General features: G+C 39.6%; 1 protein-coding gene across 11 annotated transcripts in view; it reads left to right on the forward strand.

The window, feature by feature from the left end:
• adgrb1a (adhesion G protein-coupled receptor B1a) overlaps positions 1-17,727 on the forward strand; it is a 264,518-nt gene that overhangs the window by 203,809 nt on the left and 42,982 nt on the right. For all 11 annotated transcript variants that reach the window (XM_033641593.2, XM_033641588.2, XM_078171997.1 and 8 more), the window contains one exon: positions 3,701-3,827. In XM_033641593.2, the coding sequence (XP_033497484.1) occupies positions 3,701-3,827 (127 nt within the window). The remainder of the gene's footprint in view (positions 1-3,700; positions 3,828-17,727) is intronic.

Genomic DNA, 17,727 nt, shown 5'->3' on the forward strand with positions numbered 1-17,727 from the left:
GCTGACCCCTCACAGCAGCAGATTGCTTCGCTTCCATGTCACACTCCAGCCTGCTTCTCCAAACTGGGGTGTGCTGACTGATATAGACAGTATTTAATATACTCTCTGTGGATAAGTATCTTATACAACTACTATCCCTTTTAAATGATTGAGATAAGAGGATGAAAGGGAATAAAAAATAAAGAAAGATGCTTTATTTATTAATCCACAAAGGCAATTTTTCACATGGTAATGTTACAAAATGCGATTGAAATGTTACTCTTTGCATACCTCTCGTATCTACACACCACACACATGCATATTTTAGAGGGGTTGTCCAGGGTCAACCACACAGCACCCTTGGAGAAGTTTAGGGGTTCAGCGCCTTACCAAGGGCTCCTCGGCAGTGCCCACTACTCCAGCCATCATGTTCTCATTCCAACTTGTCAAATACCATCAATTTGTCAATGGACATACACATTAAAATATGACGTGCAAGGTACCCTCTTCCATCTGTTTTGGACATTCACGGACAACGTGTCAATTTACTCTGCATGCAATGTGTCTTGTCAAAGTTCACTTCAGTGTTGATAGGAAATGTAAAGTCTTTGCCCATTACACGCATAAAGTCTTTTTCAAATGCCCCACAGACTGAGCTACTGCCGCCCCATGGTACAAAGTTAAAGTAATACATTGTTTTGACCAAGTCATTGATGGAGTCATTTTTCTGTCAAAAGCCAGTGAAAATTTTACACTTGCTCCTACCCATTCCTAAGTTTTTATCATATAATTTTTTTGGTGTTGGTGGTAATGAGCTTCCACAATACCTCATCAGAACTGATTTCATGTAAATACTCAGCGTAGCAGTAGCAGAACTGTCTCCAGTGGCTTGGGGAGGTTTCTAAAATGTATTTTCTCTCAAAAGTTTCACAACATTGTGAACAAACCAGAAATTAAGATTCATCTTAAGTAGACCTTTTTCACATCAGACATTTTGACTTGCCATAGCAGGAAAAGCACAGCCGTAATTATGGTTCCATTCCATTTAAGTGTCTCAATAAGTCGTGTCAGTAAGCCAGCATGCACAATAGCCTGGAGCTGGTAACCCTACATGGAATGTAGCCATTATTAATGTTATTAATTACACTTGTGAGGTTTTTTTTTTACCATGATGCAAACTACTGTCAGTTGTTAGCAGGTGTGATCTGTTTTGTTACCATGGAAATGCAGCTCTAATGGGGAGTATGTGTAGGTTTTCAGGCTTTGTCTTTGTGTACCTGACATTTAACAGAAAAAGAAATAACAGTGCTAATCAGTGGAGCTGGTGAACATGTTGGTAGCACCCACTCATCATAAGCTGTTGGTGTAGCACTTCGTATTTTAAAATAGGCTCACAAAGGATATTATTAAAAGTTATGGGTGGTATAAAAACAACACAGATAAAAACATAGGTTCTGTGTCTATGACATCACTTCCGGAAGGTGATAAACCATATTCAACATCCTTGCAGTGAATTTAGGTAAAAAAATAAAGTGAGTTCTGACTCAAATAAAATAATTTTTATTTTTTTTATATATTTTGTTTTGGGATGTCATGGTGAATCAGAATTTAAAAAATGGCCATTCAAGTCATTCTCGTGGGGAAACAGTTCCCTTCTCATGTCTCACTCACAATTTAACTGGCTAGATAGCTATTTTGACAAAGATATACTTAACACCTAACCAATGATGAACATTTTTCATACATTGCTTCAAAAACAAACAAAGCCTGCAACAAGAGGGTAAAGCTTGGATGGCTGGGGCATTTGCAACATTTGCAAAGCCAGATGATTATGAACATGATCCCAAGAAGATGGATGATTGGATTGGATTGAATTGTTTGTTCCATGAGACATTTTGAGGAGGAAGAGGGTGGGAAGGGGGTTAGTTTGCTGTACCCAGGGGTGACATAGTTGGAAAAATTGTATTACCCAGACCTCAATGGGATGGGGCCCTCGAAAAGTCTGAAATAAAAAGGTTGGTTTTGTTCACAATTTTTTTATTTCAAGTAATTAGTGCCTTTACTAAATTAAAATGGGCTTATTGACTGGATGTTGTGTAAAAAAAATAGCAGAATCTCTCTGAGGTACCTCTCACCCCTTGAAGGCACAAAATGGTTTAGTCTGCCTCTGCACATCAAGATTTGTCTTGAAATGCAGCTAGAGCTGAGAGAGTGACTGCTCAGAATGCTGGGGCACTAACGTACACTGTGATGTTTTTACCCAAGAAAAGGAAATCAGGGTTCCAAAAAAAGAAAAGAAAGACAGAAAGCAAACTTTGTATAAAAAATTTCAAAAGATGTGTCAGAGAGACATGCACCAAAAGGGGAAGAGTGGGGAGCCCATTGGCACTGCTTATGCATAGGGCCTAAAATTTTGTGCTACACCCCTTTCTGTACTTACATCCCTCCTTTAAAAAAGTAAACAAAAAAGAGGTCTATCACTGTTGTTATATATTATGTTATATTATATATTGTGTATTCATTAAGCCTACACTTAAATACCAATGTGTTTAAAGTGTCCCACTTATTTGTCAGTAAAGGTGTCACACTTGGATAGTAGAACCACGTAAAATGTGGTTTGGGGTAGGCTATTCTATATTCTAAACAAGAATCCAAAATCAAATTAAAAATAAAAAATTAAAGTAACAATTTACATGCATATTTTTAAGTGATTACAACTCTTCTCATTTACAGTATATCCAATGAGTCTTTTATAGCAAGATTTGGTTTGACCTCAAAAATCTTAATTAAGTTGAATCAACTCAATATTTACCCAAAAGGCTGTGTTGATATTTAGTGGTCACACTATTTTATTTGATTTGATTTGATGGAAGTTGAACTTACTTCTTTTAATTACATCCTACTAAAAATTGTCAAAAATGGTTTTGAATGTGACCAACTTTGTTATGTAAGTTGACAACTGACTAAAAAACATTAATAAAACAAACTTTTGTCGTTTTTTTTACGCTGGTTAGCTTTATTTTAAGTGTTATCCACTGACCCCATGAGTGTGTTTTTGAGGAAGAGTCATGCATCCTGTCTTTAATATTTCTTTTTTTTTCTGCCATATAGTGTTGTAGAGCTCTGAGGCTGTTCAGAATAGTATCATATGAAGGGTTAATACATTTGGACAATAATTAAAATTGACACGGTGTTCACCATAAAGGTAAAAGTTATTCATACACTTATTGTAGTAGTTATCTTTAGCACTACACGGCCAACATAATCAGTATTTTATTTCTTCTACTTTATACGAATATTAAATAATGATAATAATAATAATAATAATAATAATAATAATAATGATAATAATAAAAATAATAATAATGATAATGATAATAATAATAAAGATAGATTTGTGGGGCTGTTGGCAGTGTGTTGGTGTAATGTGTCCGGGCAGAGACCTGCAGCACGCCGCCTCACAGCCTCCTCATCACCGCGTTCACTTCGCTCCCTGCGCCTTCTCGCCTGCATCCGGCGGAGATGTAAATTGGATTAAATAGCCGGTGCAACGCGGTCGGATTTGAACCGCTTTCTTTTTTCTTTTTTAGCCGGGGCTGTCTCTATATTCACCGCATCGCTTCTGTGCGTGTGTGTGTGTGTATGCGTGTGTGTGTGTGTGTGTGTGTGTATGTGTCTGTGTGTGTGTGTGTGTGTGTGTGTGTGTTTTTCTCCCGTGTAGCTCCTCTCTGCTGGGATCCTGGTCTGCCAGGGGCTGCAAAGCCGTGCTAGTCGACTCATTCAGAACCAAATGCGTGTGTGACAGACTGTCCACCTTCGCCATTTTAGCACGGCTAAATCCCGAAATGGTAAGTCCGACAACCTCCCTTGACTTGACGTTAAAGGTATCGGAGACGCTGTGGTTTTTTTGTGGGGTTTTTTTTTATGTGAATGCATCAGCTGTTTTTTTTTTCCAAAGGGCGTCATTGTCATTACATATCAACAGATCCTCCCTCTCTCTCTCTCCCTCTCTCCCCCCTCCTTCCCTTTCTCTGTCTCGACATGCCAATGCCATGCTGCAAAAGGTTATTATAGTCTTGCCAAGGGAGAGGATTTTTCTCTTTTTTGGGAGGTGGAGGGGTGGGGGGCATCTTTATTCATGTTGCACCTAGAAGGAGATAGTCTCTTTATGTGTTCCAAGAGGAAATGCACACAGGAAGGGCAGCACTGAGCTAACCTGTGCATTAAGATGGTGGTGATCACTGTCAGATGTCCTGGTAGTCATACATGACATGGTGAGTGGGATTTACGCTCATGTTATAGCTGATGATCATACCTGCATGCACCCCCACACCTTCACTTCTCTTATTCCATCAACAATTCTTGTTCATATTAGCATATTTTAACATATTAGACTGTCAGCGGTGTCTCCATGGTTACCAGGCCCCATGGAAAAGGTGCTGCATGACAATCCAGTTATGTGAAAAAAAGACACGTGTTAATAAGACTAGTAGGCTACACAATTCCCTAACATTGTGGCTGCAGCTGGACACAGCGAGCCAGCAAGTGTGTGTGTGTGTGTGTGTGTGTGAGAGAGAGAAAGAGAGAGAGAGAACAGAAATGTCTGTTAAAACCACAGCAGTGTCCCTGTGACTAAAACCTGCCCCAGTTTCTTTGGGGAAAGGGCAGTGTCTTTGTGGGGAATTTTCATTCAGTGAGATTAGTTATTATTAGACTGGAAATTGCCTCGGAAGCAGTTTGTTCACTAGTTGCCCTGGTAACAGCATGGGCACCGAGGCTTTCTTAAAGACATAGGAGGCAGTGTGCTGTTTATCCTGCTTCCTGCACAGCCTGGAAGGGAGGCCAGGCCAGGGTGAGACAGCTTGCGTTCACCCCCCCCTCTCCCTCTTCCCGTGAGCCGAACATGTTTAATTCTTTTTGTTTCTGGGATAGCTGTGATTTTGATTGAAGCATGTGACGAAGAGGAAGGGCTGTGAGTGAAGGTGCTGTACGCTTTGATGGCCTCCGCAATAAATATGGCAGTCCTCGTCGTGCTGGGAGGCTGCAGTGGAGCGTTCCATTTGTGCTTTGATTAGTTCATCGATTAATTAGTCGCCTGACGGAGAAATAGTGAATGAGAAATGAAAGGAATAGTTCAACATTGTGGAAAATACTCTGACATGCAGAGCTGGAGTCAGGATGTGGTTAGCCTAGCATAACGTGAAGACCGGAAACGGGGGAAAGGGTTTAATTATATTTGTTTCATGTGAGCACAAACAGAAATGCAAAAATGTCAATTTGTGATTTTAGGAGACGTTACATGCTGGAACTACTTTATTACAAAACTATTGCAAAATCTCCTGCTATAGCACAGGAATGATTGCTGAGCATGGGTTTGAGTCTTAGCTCTCCAGCCTCCATCTGATTCTTTCCAAGCTGTAGAGGTTTTGGTTCCTAGCTGGCCACCAGCATCATCAGTCGGGGTGGGGGCAAAATCAATACAGCATAGCAAGGCGATTTTTTTGTGTGGCAGTATCGGATCTTCACACAGTGCCAAGTATCGATATTCTTATTATATAAATTCTTAATATTACAAATACAAATTAAACTTCAGATAGCTTTCTTGAACAATATAATAAGTTGCTTTTTCAGCCCACTGAAAAATTTTGCTGCGTACATTTTGCTGCACAAAAAATGACTGAAGTGAGATGAACAGACTTACACTTGTTAGATGATACAGATGTTGACAAATTTTTCCTTTAAATCCTTTAAAAGCATTAAATGGCAATATATTTTACCACAATATGCAGCATATGGCAACACAAATGGCAATAATAGTGTATCCTGACTAAAGTATTGTGAGAAAAGCAGATCATGGAGCCTCTGGGGATTCCCACCCCTAATCATTAGACACTTACACGTGGTTGACTTTAGGTTGTGATGTCGTGTAACCAAAATTCAAATTTAGGTTAAAAACCCACCAACACTCACTAACATTTGGCTTTTGTCAGCAATACAAACATGACACCAACGTGGATTATTTTCTGGCACAAAGCCATGATGTGCTGCCACAAATTCCGTCTGTTTCCATCCAAGCAGCACTCAAACGTCACTCAAAATTAATCGACAAGTTTGAAAGAGAGACTGAATAAGTAAAAATTTCTCTGGCCTCCCTGCTTCTTTCTACTGTTTACTTACATGTTTTCTGGTGCTTTTGTGATGTTGATGTTGATTTTGAAAAAGGAGTCTATCACCTATTTTATTAGGTTTCCCTGCGTTAAAAAAACATACATATCCTTTGGTGGAAAAAGGTGTTATGCTTCAGTTTGTATGATACAACAAAGCCAGCTGTTTCCTCCTGCCTCCAGGCTCTATGCTGAGCCAAGCTATAGCCACATATTGTCTCCAACTTCAGCTTCATACATAATGTACAGATGTGAGACTGATATCAATCTTATCATTAGGCTTTCTTTGAGTCAACTGTAAATTGCTAAGAATGTTTACAGCTGGTTGCTTCTTATCATTGTAAATTGAATGCCCTTCTCCATCCCAGAGCTTATGCTCAGTTATCTGGGCCGGGTCTGAGCTGAGGCTGAGTGGGAGGCAGGAGGTCACACCTTGACAGGCTGCAAGCTGACACATTGAACAGCTTCACCAGCATCACTGACAGCAATAGGAGCATCAAACACTGCAAGGAACAAACAATAGAAGAAGACAATAGAACAGCAAACGGCCTCTGATAATCCAGTAACAATAATGTCCAGTCATATCATTTAATTGTGGTGGACAGGTTTGACTTTTCTGACATTTCATCAACCAAACGATTAAGGAATTATTCAAGCAAGTAAGGCTAATGGCAGAATAATCATTAGTTGCTGCACTAATTTAAACACTGTTTTCCAGGCATATGCCCCATGTAAATGTTGCCATAGGAAGACAAGTGAGGTAATAATGCAAGAGCAGCTGTAAGACCCTGCTCATTTCATCAGATGCTGTTCCTAGTAAATTAGCCTGTTATTTTAATTTTCAGTGAATCTGTCTATTATTTTTTCAGTTAATCAATTCATTGTTTGGTCTCTAATGATCCATTAAAAATAAATGTGCATTAACCTTCCAGTTATTTCCTCCATGAATTATTTGGTCCATAAAATGTGAGAGAATAATGAAAAATGACCACCACAATTACTGAATACCCAGGGTGACGTCATATTCCTTGATTTGTCTAACCAACAGTTCAAAACCCAGAGATATATAGTAGAGCAATTAATTTTTACGCCTTAGAAGCTCGGCAAAGTTGATATTTGACCTTTTTGCTAGATAAAAATGAATTATACGTGAACAATCAAAATAGTTGCTGACTAATTTTCAGATCAGATAATGGATTGATGTACTAAATGTTTCAGCTCTAGATAAGCCAAAGTATCACCGTAAGGGGTCATTAGGGCCCAAGATGGGTTAGTCAGATCTCTACCTACTGACCGATCAACCGATCTATTGACCGACCATTCTAACAATCTATCCAGGAAATACTCTTCATTTTGAGAGAATGTTTTCATTGTCCTTAATGTAAGATTTATCTTATCAGCAGAGTTTTTAGCCATGCATGACTCTATGGACAGAAATGTTGGTCATTTTGTTGATCTGTCCATTCACCACAGACTGACATATCTCAATAACTACTGGATGAGTTGTCATGGAATTGTTTACAGACGATCATGATCCCCAGCGTTGAATCCTACTGATTTTGAGTGCCAATTTAGGGAGCCAGCAGAAGTGCAGTAACTCCAGCTAACAGCAATAGCATTGATGACAGAACGTAATTCCAGTGACACTTGAGTTGTCACCAGTTGTCATACGACCAGTAGCTTTCTACAAGTTGTCATCCCTAACTGCACAGATGCTTATTAGTGGGGTGCAGTTTGATGTAGTCTCTCAGAGGTGTATAGAAAGGAAACTATTGAGAATGAAAGTATTGAAATGGGCCGCAAATAAGTGAAACATAATATATGGATTTCGTGTAATGTTTGGGGGCCCTCAGGAAATGTTTCTGAGGGCCGCATTTGGCCTGTGGGGTGTACTTTGTGCATCAGTGTTGTCACTTTACTATTACTATTACTTAGGCTACTATTTCAATACGTAGGCCTACTAGATAGATTTTGGATGCTAATGGATACCAGAGGACGGAGCCTACTGACAGTGGTAAATTTAATGTCTTGGTAACAATTAAATGGATTGCGGTGAGGTTTGTATTTGTGATCCCCTGTGGATGAATTAAAAGACTCTAGCACCATAATCAGGTCAAAGTGTAAAATTGCCCAATAACTTAGTTACCAAATGTTAGCATGCTAACGTGTTAAACTGACATGATGAACACGATAAACATTTTACTTGTTAAACAGCAATATCATTGTCAATTTAAGCATACTGTGCTTTAAGCTAAGTACAGCTTCACAGAGCCCCTAGCATGGCTGTGGACTCTTTGTCTTTTCAGATACAAGTACATCAGTGAAATATGAACATAGTTAAGGCCAATAGACAGTTTGCTGTCGTCCCTGCAGCCTGCCTCCACCTGTGTGACAGCAGCCTGTTCACAGTTCTGCTGCAGCCTGGAGGCTTCACACGCCCTGAGGGAAGCTAAATTGTGGCAGCTTCTTTTGCCAAAAATGGAGGAAAAGGCTACCCTCTCCTTCCTCATTCTGCTGTCCCTTTCCCCACATTCTATTATTTTGTGACACAGTCATGGCTGCCATGCTAATTATTCCTACTGCAACACATAGTAGCTTGTAAATGGCCCAGCTCTGTCTGCAGCTAGCCTCCTACAACCCCAGCATTATAAACACCCCAACCTCTTTTTTCCTCTCTGCCTTCCCCCTCACTCCTCTCTTCCTTCTATCCCTCTCTTCTCTACCCCTCAGTCATTTCATCACACCATTTTTCATCCTCAGTTGCTGCATTATATTTTAGCTCTCCCTCTCTCCCTCTGCTTACTACATCATTTACTCTCTGGCTGCCATCTCTCGTGTCCATTTTGCTCAGTCCAACTTCGCTGCAGGCTTTTAGAAGGAAAAACTGAGGAAAAAAACACTGCAGTCAAAGGCAAAAGCCCCAAAGCCTGAGCCCAATTTACTGCCACTGCTAGACCTGTGTGTGTGTTGAGGGGGAAGAGGATGAATGAACATGCTTGTGCTTGCTTGTATCATTTTGGATGTTGTAAGCCTGCGTAAGCCTTTTCTTCAGTTTGAATGTGCAGTCAGGGTAGATGCAGCGACAAGCGTCTTTGGCCAATTAGCCTCATTCTAAGAGCAACAAATAAGTTAACAGGACTGACTGATGTTTGCAGGGCTGCAGGCCAGTGGAGTGTCATCATACTCAGATTTCTGGATGGATACATCTGTGTTTCATCTACAGTATGAGGAGGCACCACAAATATCTATGGAAGTCAGACTTAGGCAGCTGAAGCTGTCCCATAGCTCTGTTGACATGTAAAAAATTCAATGGAAGTACAAATTCATATTTACATGTAAAAATACAATATTGCTTCACTTCAAAGGTGAGGCTGATGTTAAAAGACAGGATTTTTTGTGTGGAATATCCTTTTTTGCTTTCTTGGTGGGAGTTAAATGAGAAGATTGATTCCACTCTTACTGTATGTCTGTATGATGAATATATATAGCTGGAGCCAGTTAGCTCAGCATAAAGTCCCCATACTACGGGAAACAGGCAGCTTGGCTCTTTCCAGCTGTAACAAAATCCACCTACCAGCACCTCTAAATCTCACTAATTAGCAGGTTACATTTCCTTTGTTTAATCTGTGCAAGAACTGTGGTTTTATTGAGGTTTAGGTGCAGTGCTGTTTCTTCTTCGAGAGTACCTTATTTGCCTGGCAGCCTAGGGTTGACAACATGACTACAGGAAGGTGTGCACAGCACCCAGCTACTGTTCGTTAAAAAATAGTTCCAGCATGTAGCTCTCCTTAAAACTACTGATAAAACAAACAATGTACAAGTTTGTTTCCTCCAGCCTCCAGTCTCTATGTTAAGCTAGGAGAAAATGTCCTGACTCCAGCTCCATACTTGGTGGTTCACTGCTTGAAAGATGGTCTTTTCATACATTTGGGCTGTCTATACAGTAGAAACACAAATACTTTTGAAATCGGTGCAATATGACCAGAAAAAGCACAGAAAAAGCGTTGTTTGCTTTTTCTCAAGAGGTAGAAAGCCTACAAGTACCACAATGCACTGCGGCGCACTGGTCTAATGCAGGCTCGTCCATTTTGACACAGGAAACAAGCAGACAGGTAACAAACGATCACGAATTACAGTTAAACAGTAAGCTTATGTAACGTTTCTGAAAACACTTGAGGTGAGAACAACTTGACACTGTGGTTCATATTTGATCAGCACTACTTGATTTTACCATTTGATCTCATTTGTTCCATTTTAACAATACAGGAAATGTTGTGGTGTCCACTTCCTGTTCAGAAACTTTTGTAGGCTATTATAGCCAAATAGTGCTTTAAAATATGTTTCTGTTAAGTAAGACAATAGTAGTAGTCTGACTGTTGGACTGGAGTTCAGTTTGCATTTGAAAGAGAGAGGGGTGGGTCTCTCTTTCCATTTGCCTCTAAACTCTGTGTCCATAGTGCAGAAATACAATCTGTAGTTCGAGCAACAGCCTTGGAGCTAGTGGATATTCACCAGGGAGATCTGGGTGCTGACAAGATGGAGAAAAGTTTATCATAGTTCATTTCCACATACTACCGACATTGGTTTGCAAAGTTGGCTGATAATCAGCAAAGTATCCTTTTAATGCACAGAGATGAAATCGACCTGCTCTGCAATTGAAGAAAGTATAATTTGCCCTTTAGTCAACGGATAAGTTTACTATGGGTACTGTTGTGTGAAATTTTTGTGAAAACATCTCCAGATGTTGGTTTATCTTGGGGCTGGGCAATATGTCAATATTATATCAATACACTGATATGAAACTAGATATTCTCGTGGATTTGTGGATACTGTAATATTGTAAAGCTTGTCTTTTCCTGGTTTTAAAAGCTCCATTACAATAAAGTGATGTAATTTTGTGAACTGTTGCCTTCACCCATGTAGTCATTATTTTAACATTACTGATGGTTTTTTGTTTTGTTTTGTTTTTATCAAAAATAATAATGTAAAAATTTTGTGAAAGCACCACAAGTCAACCCTGCAATATTAATGTTGTAATGTTTAATGTTTTATCTAATCTCTGACTACAGCTCAATCTGAGTACCCCCCTGTCTTTTGTTAGCTTGTTGAATAAATTAATGTATTTACAACAAACAATTTCATTAATAATGGGGCAAATAAAAGTAACAAAAGTCTTGCTATTTTTTCTCTAAAACTAAAATATATTAACTTTACAATTGACATATGGCTAAGTTTAGCTAACATTAGGCTAACTTTAGCTAACGTTAGCTAGACATGTTAAAGATAACTTTATATTTATTTCCAGTAAAGTGACAATATGTTGCCTCAAACACAATGTTGACTTACTTTAAAACAGATGTAGACATCATTGTTAATCTTATTCACGTTGAGTTGATGTTGTGGTCTAACGTTACCACACAACTTTATCCAAAGGAGACACTTTTCTTGGTTGAGATGTGGTTTAAAGTGTAAAAAATACACCTCGTCGCCCAGCCTCTCAGGATACCTTGTGTCGGAGTTGCATGCACCCCATGCACACCGTTTGACTATTTTTAAACTTCAAATCTCAGAAAAAGCTCATAAAACCGAACAAAACTGACTTTCTGTAATGCATTTCAATGAATGTCCAGGCAGAGAATGTTCGAGTGTATGGGAATGGCTATACGCACTGTGATTTGCTCATCGTGTTTGAGGGTGGGACTTAGCCATAGTTCAATTGTATTTAACAGCTGAAAGCAGCAACGTTCATATTTGAGAAAATGACTATTGACTAGAAATTGATCAGTTCAGCTCTAATATCAGACACTACAGTGAATTAGCTAGTTTACAATTTATCAATAAGCTGTTTGTAACAGATAAAAATAGAGGTGTGTGTATTTTCTACTTTATGAACATTTATCATTCTTATTTTAATTAACTGATTAGATTTATGACCAACCCTGATTTACTTTGAGGCATGACTGACTTTTCTTTGATTAGTATTTGGATCAGTGGTTTAATCATCCAACCTGTCCATTTACATATCCACTGTGTGTAACTGATACCAGTGCAACTTGTTTAAGCAATGTTTACTGCTATCATTGGCAGCAGCTTCATCTGATAGAATTCTGGAGGAAATTACATCCTGTGGACCTCCTTGTGGTGCTAGCTGGAGCATCCCTGTCTCTGCTCATGTGGAATAATGCAGTCTGGTCACTCTATTTGGGATTGTAATGCTCTCGTTTGGACGCTGCGTGAGACTTCCAGCCGAGCTCTGCCATTGGCTGAGGAGGAAGTAAAAGTTTGTCTGTCTCAGCAGACACCTTTCTATTCCACTGCACTCGTAATCTTTTCTCCCCCCACCCCCTTTGCTTTTAGAGAAGGAAATCACTGCAGTGCAGATTAATCAGAGGGATTTAATTAACTTGGCCCCGGCACACACATCAAACCTGGAGACAAGACAGGCTATAAACTCAGCCAATTATCTCCTACTAGAAGAGGAGTGTGGGTGGGGGGGTGAAACTCCCTCATGTCCCGGTCCCCTCATGTCCACCCACCCTCCACCCTCCCACCAACCGCAAAGCTTATTTCATCGTGTCATCGTTCCCTCACCTCACCTTAACTCTTTTCACCTGCCCACAACACCACACACCAGCTGTTATGGTTGGTTATGAGGTTGTATAGAGGCACATTAGGTTTGATGGTTACATCTGTAGCTAGCTTGAGTATCGTTGGTCTTAATTATTTCTTGCTTTCTTTTCAAGAAAACTGCCACTTTCAGTGTTTGTTTTGGCTTTAGGGGTGGCAATATGTGTTGTTCCACAACTTGTTCATCAGCGGCAACTATTTGATGGATTGCCATTAAATTTTGCACAGACATTCATGGTTCCCAGATGATAAATACAGCTGACTTTGGTGATCTTGACATTTCCTGTAGCAGCACCATGAGGTAGATATTTGTGATATTGAGTCAAGTATCTTGACAGATGTTGGGTGGATTGTCATGAAATGTGTTACAGTTATTCAGGGTTTCTAGGGGATGTATAAATATAACTTTGCTTACCCTCTGAATTTTCCTCTAGCAGGTCAAAATATTCACTTAGTCACTAAAATATTTCAACATCCATGGGATGGATTGACACATTTGGTACAAATATTCTTGGAGCCCAGATTATAAACCCTACTGACTTTATTGATGCCCAGACCATAGCACCGACATGAGCTTGACATTTTGTTTTGTTTTTATTAAAATATCACAACAATTCTTGGATGGAATGCTGTGAAATTTGGTAGGCACATCCATGGTCCTCAGAAGATGAATTATTATGACAGTATTCCCCTTACCTTTCCTCTAGCACCATTGTCAGGTAAAAATTTGGATTTGTCCTCTATTTTTCAAAACTAATGACCCTCCTAGCAGCCTCAGATGTAGCATGCTAACATGCTCAACTACGTTGATTAACATGGTAAATGTTACACAAAAACATATTTTAGTGTAGTGAAAACTAATCACCGCCCACTGATAGGAGCAAACGTTCTCATTTTATAGCTAAACAGTACACGAAAATATCTTTCTAAAAACATTTGAGGAGAGAAATAGGGAACAGAATTCTTCATTTATATTTGATCAGCGCTGCATAGTGTGACAGTTTGACCGCAGTTTGCTCGCAGTGTACTGACATGACATGATTGACAGCTGCGTTTGGTGAGCTGAAGTAGATTCTAGCATATATCATTAAAAGCACAAGGAGTGGGAAGAGGAGGATGATTTTTTTTTCACAGATTATCTTTCTCATGTACTACTGTCTGGATGTAGTGACAGTTTCAGGAAATACAAGAAGAGTTATTTTAATTAGAGCTGTCAAAATAATGGGTTGATTTATATTAATTAAGTACAGAAAAAAAATCTGTGTTAAAAAAAATGAACACTGATTAATGGCGTTCCGTGGTGGACCCAGTGCATCATTGAAGGCCATCATGGCTTTGTGACGTGATGGAGGCAGACGAGATGACACTGCTTGGCCCCATGAATGGAACATTTACATTTAAAAAAACACCCATATTGAACTGTTGACAGGAGCACCGTTCTCTGCAATTTCTGCAGTAAGGAATTTTCATACTGTCAGAGTATGAAAGCCTGAAATATCACCTTGATGCAAAGCATTCAGCAGCAAACCCAGAGGTCCAAGCACGGCCTCTGATGCTAATGCTACCAGCCAGCTTCGTCGGGCAACACTTGACCAGGCGTTCAAATGCAAACTAAGTCTACCTGTGTCCGACTTACTAACTCCCTTGCCAAATGGGTCGCAAAGGACTGCAGACCAGTTTCAATGGTAGAGGACAGGGGGACAATTAGTCCAAAATCCAGCAGCTGTACTACGACACATCTGCCAAGATTAATGTGAATTGAATTTTTTTAAGTACTTTCACAGTGTGATTAATTTAGATTAATTAATCATAGAGCATGTAATTGGGTTACTTTTTTAAATTTACTTGACAACCCTTATTTTTAGAAGTTATCAACTGTAGCTTTATCAGTGTGGAACTGCCTTCTTAAGACAGAATTTTTTTTTTGATTTTTTTTATTAAACTAAAGCAGTCAAAGATCTAACAAGAGTTTTTTTTTGGGACATAACCTTGTGTTTGTTTGCCTCCATGCTGTGCTCGTTCAGAATAAGGTGCCTTTATCTCCCGATACAGCACTGTTGTTGGTATCAAAGGGCTCTAAGGTTAGTGATGCCAGATAATCTCATCTAGGTTAGCCATTTGGTTTCATGTTCTGTGTGTCCGGTAGTTTGCTTCCCTGTGCTTTATAATTTTGCACACAACCTTGCTTTATTGATTGCTCGTTAGTTAGTTTTAGGAGGGTTTTTATTTCTCTTCTCTGTGAAGTTTTTAGAGACGTGTAATGAAGGGACATATTGCACTGGAACTTTTAAATGTGTAGCTTGTGATAAAGACAGTAAGTTGAAACGTAGAGAAAAATGTTCTTAATTATAGTGCCTATATTTAGAGATCAATATTGGCAAATTAAAATATCACAAGCAGCACAGGCAAAACATGCACCCTGCCACAGCTGCTGCTGCCATGTTACAGGTAGCCATGGCAACTAAGACATTGTCTGCTGTAGCATGGGGATGGTGTTAAGCCGTCAATGTTTTTGATAGCAGAGAATGTCAGTCCTTTCTGATGTGTATGTTTGTTATGTGAATGCACACATCACTAGATGTGTGTGTGTGTGTGTGTGTGTGTGTGTGTGTGTGCGTGCGTGTGTTTGAAATAATGCACTTTACTCATGAATCACCTTGAAGTCACCTTGCTTTACAGCCGAGGCCCAAAAAGGAGCCAGCCTGCTGACTTCTCTCCAGCCGTAGACACCAGATACCTGCATTTACATTGTGTGTGTGTGTGTGTGTGTGTCTGTGTGTCTTTGTGTCTGTGTGTGTGTGCGTGCGTGCAGACACAGTATTCCCTACATAATTTTATTCATGTCAGGGTGGAAAAGCCTCTCACTGAAAGTTATACCAGTGAAATTCTCTTAGCTGAGTTCACAGCTCCCTTAGGCAGTGCTGGGCTTCCTCTGGTGTGTGTCTGGGTGTGTGTGTGAAGTCATCCTGCTAACCTTTATAACTCCACTTAGCATCATAAACACTTCTGTACAGCCGGCCAACTGGGGCTACCCACTTAAACTCACGACTCCAATCAGTGAGTCTCTAGTCAAATCAGATGTCTTTCAAGTTAAATTATCAAATGGCCATTTTCTGTAGTGCCCGTGTTGTCGTCCACAGAACTACACATGATAAAAGTCTACGCTGGCAGTACATAATGAGCATAAGTTCACAGCATGTTCGCTGGGTGATTATTTAGAGAACACTGCTCACACTATGTTGTTGGCGAAGTTGTTAACTTTTACTTCTTACCTTGCTGCAGTGATGTAAGAAGTGAACGCCATGGCGTCTCTGCTGGGTGCGGTTACAGATACACACATAGACACACTGACCACACCCAACCACAGCTATCAGTGATGCTTGTTGTGGTCAGTAGTGCAACACATTTGAAATTTGAAAACACAGATTTTTCAAGATGGTGTGAAAGGTATACAATGCAGGCGTAGTCACTTACTGTTTGTATACAGTATCGCCAGCAATAACATCTCACTGGAACTGTATTTTATATCATTTCATGTGACAAATAAATTGATTGATTGAAAAAAGTAAAAATTGAAAGCCAACCACAGATTTGCTCTTGTTCGCTGAATTGGTGCTGTTTTCCTATCTTCCTCTCTTGGATGCTTGCTGCTTACAGTCTGGCACCTAGTTGCTAACCATTTCATGAAGGCCCCACCTCACCTGTGTGCTGTATCCAGCAACGTCTTGAACACAGCAAAATAAAACAATACAGGCAGATGGCAGGGTCCCACAAAACTAAAATATTAAATAAATTATAGTATTGTTTTTCTTTCAATTATTTCCTTATCTATGAACATGACATACTGCTCTGTTTTAAGGCTGGGTGTTTGGCTATTAGCGTTACTGTAAGTGCCACTGGAATTTTAAATGATGTCTTCCTGGAAGTTCTGGTTTACCTTCCACTGTCTATAAAACACTACAAGAAACCCCTCCACCCATATTGACATAGGCCTGGGTGTCGCCACTGATTTCCTGAATTGATTTAATTTCGATTCACAAGGCCCTGATTCAATTTGATTCCATTTGATTTGATTCATTATCAATTCAATCGGGGGTATTTCAGTTACAATACCTCTTTTTGCTAGAACGTGGAAGAGACGCTTAGAGAACCAATACTGTAAAATTTACAAGCAATTATTTAAAAGAAATTCAGAACAGGACTATAACTGAATATTTTATAACTGAATGATGTTTGTAGAGCAACAGCAGTCATATTAAAACAGCAAAGTCACAATATAAACTCAACATCTCACTGGAAACATATCTAAAAAGTCAATAAAATAAATGATAATCCTGACATAACAATACTGAGTGAAGTTTAGAAAGAATAAAGAACACAGACATCAGTCAGTATCAGTCCTCCTGTCCTCTCTGCTGCTGAGGAGACTCACTGCCTGCAGGTCACATTACTGTTGATAAGTTTTAAGATATGAGACAAACTGAGCTAAAACGTTAGACAACAACAGTTGTTGTTGTTTCAGCTTGTTAGTAACAATTTGCTATTAGCTGTAAAGCGCTCTGTGCTTGTTTATAATATTGGCGGCGCTGGATGAGAGACTGCAGACAGAGCAGATTGAAATATCGCTTTTCTACATGTTTACATGTTGCTGATCATGCGTATTAATAAAGTATGGATTTACTCCAAGTGGAGGTTTTGTTACACTCACAGTAACAAGTGTAGTTGTCATCAGCTCAAGTTATCTTCACCTCTCTGTCTCCACCGCAGCATCTCTGCTCTGCGCTTGTGTGTCTGTGTGTGTGCGTAAAAGTGGCGCAGCAGCCGGGACGCACAGACAGCAGGAGGAGAGGCTGCTGCAGCATGATAATATATTACACCAAAACATAAAAACAGTACGCTAACAGTTACAGATAAAAGAAGTGGTATGTTGGAGCTTCTCCATACTATGGTAATTATT

Source organism: Epinephelus lanceolatus, chromosome 10, assembly GCF_041903045.1.
Source record: "Epinephelus lanceolatus isolate andai-2023 chromosome 10, ASM4190304v1, whole genome shotgun sequence".
In the NCBI taxonomy this organism is placed as follows: Eukaryota; Metazoa; Chordata; class Actinopteri; order Perciformes; family Serranidae; genus Epinephelus; species Epinephelus lanceolatus.